The sequence below is a fragment of the Mus caroli genome, chromosome 14 (assembly GCF_900094665.2).
Source record: "Mus caroli chromosome 14, CAROLI_EIJ_v1.1, whole genome shotgun sequence".
Classification (NCBI taxonomy): Eukaryota; Metazoa; Chordata; class Mammalia; order Rodentia; family Muridae; genus Mus; species Mus caroli.
In genome coordinates, this window is record NC_034583.1 from 39,325,149 (window position 1) to 39,333,229 (window position 8,081).

General features: G+C 47.7%; 1 protein-coding gene across 5 annotated transcripts in view; it reads left to right on the plus strand.

The window, feature by feature from the left end:
- Positions 1-1,613: 1,613 nt before the first annotated feature.
- Positions 1,614-8,081, plus strand: part of Fbxo34 (F-box protein 34) — a 62,311-nt gene continuing 55,843 nt past the window's right edge. For 2 of the 5 annotated variants that reach the window (XM_021182315.2, XM_021182314.2), the window contains exon 1: positions 1,689-1,770. Coding sequence is in view for 1 of the 5 variants with exons in the window: in XM_029468927.1 (XP_029324787.1) it covers positions 1,628-1,770 (143 nt within the window). In the remaining 4 variants the exon portion in view is untranslated. Of the gene's footprint in view, positions 1,771-8,081 lie in introns of all 5 variants that reach the window. The other 3 variants (XM_021182313.1, XM_029468927.1, XM_029468928.1) reach the window with 3 other exon arrangements.

Here is an 8,081-nt window from a genome sequence, read left to right on the forward strand (position 1 = left end):
CACTTTGTAGACCAGGCTGGCCTCAAACTCAGAAATCCGCCTGCCTCTGCCTCCCGAGTGCTGGGATTAAAGGCGTGCGCCACCACGCCCGGCTCTTCATTTCTTAAGATGCTTTTGTTAAGTATTTTGATCACGGAAATGAGAAAGGGATACAGCCCAGGAGACCTGGTACATGCTAAGTATTCCAGAGTGGCTTTGAACTAACTGCCAGCAACCTCTTGTCTCAGCCTTCCAAATTCAGGGATTACAAATATGTACTACAATGCTTGGCTTAGTTTTATATTTTAAAATTGCAAGTGTGTGTGTGTGTGTGTGTGTGTATCGAGGGGGGGGGTGTTTCACATACTCCGGCCCACATGTAGAGGACATCTTTTCATCCCACCAGGTGGGTCGTAGGGATTGAACTCAGGTTGTCAGGTTTGGTGTCAGCACCTTCGTCTGCTGCAGCATCTCACTGGTCCTATTTCTACATTTTGATTCTTTAAGACTTCACATATATATCACACACACGTTTCACAAGAGGTTTTTTATTTTCTGATTTGAGGCTGTTAAAAAATTATTTTGTGTATATAGCTATTTTGCCTGCACCAGATGTGTGTCTTGGATCCCCTGGGACTGAAGTAACAGATAATTGTGAGCCACCATGAGAGTGCTGAGAATTGAACCTGGGTACTTTGGAAGAGCAGCTAGTGCTCTTAAATGCTGAGCCATCTCTCTTTTTTTTTCCCCATTGATAAGTTTACAAGGCTCTTGTAGATTAGCAGTTCAACTTTAAAGTTTATGTACTTTCTGGTAGGTACTTCTGTCATAATTTTATGGAAAATATATTCTTTTATAAAATTTTTTTATGTGTATAGTGTTTTGTCTATGTGCATGCAGTGTTTGTGGAGGCCAGAAAAAGACGTCTGATTCCTTGAGGCTGGAGTTACAGACAAGTTTCGAACCCCCTTGTGGTGTGCTGGGAATTGAGTTCCCCTGGAAGAGCAGCCAGTGTTCTTGAGAGGATCCCACCCCGCCCCCGCTGATCCCAAATTTGCTTTGCCATTGAGGGTGACCATGAACCTGTGGTGCACCTGACATCACCTCCCAAACTCTGGAATTACAGATATGAAGCAACATGCCCAGTGTATAGGATACCAGGGATCAAACCCAGGGCCATGATGGGCTTGCTAAATAGCTCATTTTAAAAATTTGAAATAGATGACCCGGGCTTGGTGGCACACGCCTTTAATCCCAGCACTGGGGAGGCAGAAAACTCTGCCTCAAAAAAAAAAAAAAAAATTGAAATAGAACCATACGCTAGTGGTAGAACCAATATTAGGATCCAGACATGTTGGATATCTAACAGGGTCAAACATATTAACATATTCTGGAGCACCTGGGATTGTTAATGAACTTGTCACTCTAACCGTGCTCTAGGGTTAGGGTCCTTGTTGTGCAGTGACACTCAAACTCCCCAATCTCTGCCGCACCAGGCTTGTAGGCGCTTGTCCTGGCAGCTCCCATCTCTCCCCACAGCGCTCGCGGCCGCCGGCAGGGGGCGCTGGCACACGCAGGCTCTGCGGCCCCGCCCCCGGGCAACCGTCGATTGGGCCGGCGCGTGATGTCACGCCGGTTTAGCCAACAAATGGGTTTCGGGGCGAGCGTTGGGCTCCGCCGCTCAGCGCTGAGCTCCTGGTCCGCCTCAGTGTCGGGGAGCGAGTCAGGCCTGCCGCCGCCGCATCGGGCTGCCGCAGCCCCGGGCCAGGCCCCGGCCCGGCAGAAGCACAGGTGGGCCGGGTGAGGGCGCGGGGCTGCGGGGCGCGGGGCAGGTGGACACCGTGGCGGCTCCCGCTGCTCCCCGCGGCAGGGCCGAGCGTTGGGGGCGGGGACCGCGGCTCGCCGTGCTCGGGGTGCCGCCGCCGCGTCCTCCAGAGAGCCGTCCTCGCGGCCTGGCCCCGAGGTCGTGCGCCCGGCTGCTCCCTGGGCCCGGAGTCCGGCGACCCGAGCTAGGCCGCCGCGGGTGGGCTGCGTGCGGGGCGCGGGGCTCCGGGTGTCCCCGTGCAGGTGAGCGGCACGTCTCCTCCACCCTCCCCGGGGGGCCCTGGCGCGGGAGCCTGCGGTGGTGAGGTCATAGTGCCGAGGCTCGGCGTGCCGGTGATGTCAGGGCTCTACCGAGACAGACCGTGATGTCACTGCAGGCCCCGAGTGGCGACCTTGGCGCGCGGAAGGGCTGGGAGGACCGGCGGGGAGAAAAAGGAAGTTCGGTCCTAGCAGATTTGAACCAAAATCTTGGGATCTCGGCTTAGTACAGTTTGGATGTAATAATTGTCAGGTGCTTAAACTTCATTTCGGAGAGCATCGGTAGTAGTACAGTTTAAGGACATTCGGTTTAGTAATGAGGGATCTTGGGGGTTGGGCGTGGGAGGGGTATTAGGGTGTTCACTGTGTCTTCAGGAAGCTAAACTCAGTTTGATGGTTTGATGTAGCAGTTGCTGGGAAAGGGTGCGCGGGGGCTGAACCAACTGGAGGGCTGATAATTTAGTTGGCTTTATCTTTTGGGTTTTTTTTTTTTTTTTGGCCAGTAATCTGCTTGTTAGCGAATGACCAAGACAAGCAGATCTTGAATGAACTTTGTCTTGCAAAGAAGGGGAGCTTGAATCAATCCAACATTCTTCTTAAATAATAATCCCCCGATGATGTAATTTATCCAGGTGTTTCTTGCTCCCCCCCCCCCCGTTTCATCGGGGACATTTGGTTTTCTGTGATTATAGCTCAGCAATAAGCCTCTGTTTTGCAGCCCCCCCACCCCAAGACTAGGCTGTAACGTATGTAATATCACACATTTGAGGACTACCTTTGAGGTCAGGCGACTTACATTTTGTCAGTAGTGCTTCCGAATGTGAAATGATAGATTTTAGCAGGTGATTTTGTGAATGTTGCTTTTTCTCAGGCTTTGAAAAGAAAGTAGACCTGCATAGAAGCACTGGCGGTCAGGTCAAGCACACATCTCTTGACTGCTCGTAGTGACAGGAGGGCCCAGAAGCAGTTACATAGGACACTTCATACTAAGAGGGACAGAGGGGAAGAGTGGAACACAGCTCAGGCTGGCCATGCTCTCTATGAGAAGAGAGATGGCTAGTGCATGCCGGGAGGGGCAGCCAGGTGAACTTTGGATCGGGAGATTAGTGTAGGTCGGTGGTGCCAGGTGCTGTTCATCAGGACAGTAATCCCTAAGGCACGGCAGAGCTTTACAGCTGCCCTGCCCATCCAGGGCCCTGGATGACTTAAAGGCTCTGAAGGTCCTCACATTCCAGTGTCTAAGGAACCCAGGTGTGATCTAAGTCACAGTGGCCACCTCTCTAGAGATCTTAAACTTTGTCTAGATCTGTGTGGCTCAGTCTCCTTCAGAGCAGACTCGGTGTGTGGGGGGGGTGGGGGTGGGGGAGGAGGAGAGAGCAAAACCACGAACACTAGCACAGTCTGTGAAGACATTCAGTATTCACCTATATTTCAAAGTATGTTGCGCTGGAGAGCTTTGGAGTCCAGACAGGCCCCACCCCCGTCCCCAAGAAGTGGGCCATGATGGAGAGTTTTAGGGATGGGGCTTACCTCTAAGACCTGTAGAGCCTTTGGCTAACAAGTCCAGGTTGAAGAGATTTGTAGCTTGGCCTTTGTCCAGAAAAGCCACGGGAGTGGCTACTGCTTGGTTCCTTAGGAGCCCAGCCCGCAGCGCAGCACAGCTTGTCTGGAAAGCAGACTCTGAAGTCAGAGAGACTGGGGAGCTGTAAGGTGTAACATGCGTGCGGGAGATTCTGTGCTAGGTGGCAGTTCTAAGGAGCGGTTTATTTGTCAGTGAGTGTCCTACTCCCCCAGGACTTGTGCCTGACTCACCAGTGTGTTTTGGAAGCACTTGAGCTGTTTGGTTTCACAGGCCCCGGGTTGAGATGGCAGTTTGCTTCATGATGAAGCTCACCTTCGGTTCTCATTCATACCCATTTCGATGAAAGTCTGGACTTTAGATATTTGAGTTGTTGCTGCAGTTGGTTAAGATCTGTGGGGCTGTTGCTAGAAAGGAGTGAAGGTAATTCTGCATGACATTGGGAAGACTAGGTGTGAATAAATAAGGAGCTGTGTGTGAAGAGTGGGCCCTCTGCTAGTGTATTGATTATAGTTTCCCAGCCTCAAAAAACTTGTTTACTCTAGTCATCAGATAAAGGATTTGGCTTTAAAAAGACTGGAAGTTATGCCATAAGGTATTAATAGAAAGGATTTTAGGACCAGAATTTAATGAGAATTTAAAAAACTTTAGTTTTCAAGTTTTTCTTGTTGTGTGCATGTGTACCATGTATGGCCATGTATGTACCATGTATGGTGGCTGCTGTGGAATGTTGGAAACCCTAGAACTAGAGTTACAGAGATGGTTGTGAGCTGCCATGTGGGCGTTGAACTGAAGAGCAGCCAGTGGTGTGAGCCCTGGAACCATCTCTCCAGCCTCCCATAATGACCCGATTGGAGGAGAGAGTCACATGAAAAGCAAACGCTTGGGGAAATCTTGTCCTATCTGTCGTCACAGGTTTGGCTGACTTCATTTCTTCCCTCCCCTTGTGTTTCTTGCCTGTCTCTGTCTTCTCACCTTTGTTGGCGGCTCTCCCTGTTCCAGATCCAGACTGTCCTGTGTTTCTGACCCTCTGAGGGCTTCTGAGTTGTAATCTGTGAGAAGACATTCTTCTGTTTGTACCGCACAAGCTTTCATTTTCTAGGGGATCTCATCTGCTAAGAGGAGAGCCTCTTTTGTGCATCTGTTTGATTCAGACACACTGTTAAAGGACGTGTGGCATTCTCAGTAGGAGTGGTACCAAATGGGATTCAGTGAGAAGGTATCTGAAAATGCTGGGCTGACTACTGTCATTACAGTGAGCTTCTAGGAACAAACCCAGAATGATGGTGCAGAACTTGCCTGCTGAGTGCCTGCTGCCAGCACAGACCTCACGTCCACTGTTTGAACCAGAAGCTGCTGCCACTTCTTTGATGGCAGTTCTTTGAGAGAGTGTCATGTTATCTCTCTTTGTGAGACTTTTGCTTCCATGTGAAGCCATGAATGGAGTTTGTCTGCAGTGTACTATGTAAAGGACTGCCCTCACTCTCGCAGATTACCTTCTGTGTAAAGATAAATAAAGCCTTTTCTAATTTTGTTGCTTCTCAGTAAACCCATGGGTTGTACTTTTCTGAGTGAGCCTATGAAATCAATGGTAATGTTAATTTTTTAAATGATGTTAAAACAGAAAACGAAGCCATTCGCTGGCTAGCACCATTGAGAAGTCTAAAGATGGAGTTTGAGTACTGATGTCTCTGACCTCCTTTTCTGCTTGCTTCCTTCCTTCATTACTGAGCTCAGCTTTTAGGCCTTTTGCCCCATTGTGGTCATAGTATGTTTATCATCATTCAGATCCCATGTCCTCATGCTGTGTGGCTCTACGTGAGGACACGCAGAGGGAAGAAACTGGAGCAGCTGTGGGAGGGCTCCTAAGCTATTCCATAGATAGCTTTGGCGGTATGAAGTCTGAGCCCCCGCCTCTTGAGAAGAACATGACTAGCATACTGCCCACACATCGCTGTTGGAGAGGAGCGGGTTCCTAAGGCCAAGGGCTGTGGATGCAAACAGCACACGTGCATCTTGCCATCCTAGTCCACCTTCCCTTGCTCCCACTAAACAGGCAGTCGCTCACTTTTACTGAACGTATCTTTTCCTGTTTCATCTTTGCTACTCTCCTGATCCTCTAATGTGGAAAAAGGATAGTTTGGATTGAAGAGAGAAAACTGTCCTTCAGTTAATGAGCACGTTAGGGGTGGGATAACTCTATAGGGTAGAACTGTCCGATAAGAACACAGCGGGAACCATACGGCACTTTACAAGTGTTGATAGGAAACTGTGTGTGTGTTTGTGTGTGTGTGTGTGTGGTTTTAGACCAAAATCCCAGAGATGAAGTTTCCATCCTCCTCCTGTCACTTTCTTGCCTCAGTTGAACACGTTCTGACCTCAGCCGCACATGTACTGACCCTACTTTTGGGTCTAAATCTACTCTAATTTTTCTGTTGTCATTCTTAAAATCATTTTTACAGTTTTTAAATATGACCTCACGCACCCTTGTCTACTTAGTGGTTTCTCTGTGGTAATCCTAGCACTCAGTCTCTTCAACCTTGCCTTTCCTTTTACATTGCTTCAAATAAAATCAGTCAGGTGTGGTGGCGCACGCCCCCTGTATTCCCAGCATTTGGAAGGTGGAGGAAGGAACATTAGGAGTTCAAAACCAGTCTGAGTTATGTTTGAGGGCAGCCTGGGCTATATAAGACCCTGTCTCAAAAAACAGTAATCAAACTAAAACCTCCTTGGACTCCCCAGGCCCTCCATCCCTCTGCATTTCCTCAGATTCCTACTGTGTGCATATTGAATACTTAGCCATTCTGTACTTCAGCATTTCAATGTATATGCAGTTGTTTAATTGTTCTCTATTTGTTTCATGTGTATTAGCTTTAGTTCCTCAGTTGGAGGCATATATAAAGATTTAGCCTTTCCTTTAATCAGGGTATAGCTAGTTTTCTAAAATTTGTATCCTTAAAGTTTTGTTTTGTTTTGTTTTTTTCCGAGACAAGCTTTCTCTTTGTAGCCCTGGCTGTCCTGGAACTCACTCTGTAGACCAGGCTGGCCTCGAACTCAGAAATCCGCCTGCCTCTGCCTCCCAAGCATTGGGATTAAAGGCGTGCGCCACCACTGCCCGGCTTATCCTTAAAGTTTTTTGAAGTTACTGTTTTCTACTCTGTTGGCTAACTTTGAGGTATGTTTTTAGCAGTTTGAGTTGTTGGAGTTTGTGTGTTTATTTGTGTGTGTGTGTGTATGTGTGTTTATTTGTGTATGTGTGTGTGTGTGTGTGTGTGTATGTGTGTGTGTGTGTGTGTGTGTGTGTGTGTGTGTGTGTTGCTGGGAATTAAACCCAGGGTTTCACATGTTTTAGGAGTGTGTGTTTTAAAAGTTAAAACAATTGTTTATATAATTGCTTATTTGAAGCCATAAAATCACTCTAGGAACTACAGAGATAATTATTGATTAGCTGGAGTTTCTCAAGATAAAATCTGCATTTGATGAGGATAGCTCAGAGGACCCACTTACTTCATTGCAGAGGAGCCAGGAGAGGCAGGCCAGTCTCCAAAGTAGGGCAGGGGATCTTATTTCCTGCTCAGTCTCTGGGTTCCCAGTACCTTCACAGCCCCACTGCAGTCGCAGGGGTAAGTTTCTGTCGTTCAGGCTGTCAGCTGTTGTAGGTGAAGAACTCTGAGGACTTGAAGGTTTCTAAGACACCATCCCTCCCCACCCCGTGGCTTTCACATGGGGTAATGACTACCTTGATGAACTAGAAATACATTAATATTTTTAACTTGAAGGTTTCTAAGACACCATCCCTCCCCACCCCGTGGCTTTCACATGTGGTAATGATTACCTTGATGAACTAGAAATACATTAATATTTTTAACTTGTGGACTTTTTAAGACCCATTATTTCCTGGGAAGTGTAAACTAGGCATTGATGCTAAGTGCATTAGTTGTTTGTTTGTATGAGACAGTAGCTTCCTATGTAGCCCAGCTGACCTAACACTTAAGTGCCTGCCCTATTCTAGCGCTTGGATTTTACAGGCATACCCTTCAGACCTGGCTGTGTTCTGTCTCTTTTCTCTTGGTTCAGTTTTACAGACTTTCTGGTCTTTGAGAAGTTGAAGTCTTGAAGAATTCTCCCGTGTTCTGCTGTTGCCTCCCTCAGTGCCTTATGGAACATGCCCTCCACTAATACATAGTAATGGTTATAAATAATCAAAATTCATTGTTAACAGCCAGATAAATGGTTCATTTTACTGGAGGGCTTACATATTCGTTTTGTAAACTGGTTAATTAAAACTTTGCTTCAGGTTTGGAGGGATGGCTCAGTGGTTAAGAGCACCAACTGCTCTTCCGAAGGTCCTGAGTTCAAATCCCAGCAACCACATGGTGGCTCACAACCATCCATAATGAGATCTGATGCCCTCTTCTGGTGCATCTGAAGACAGCTACAG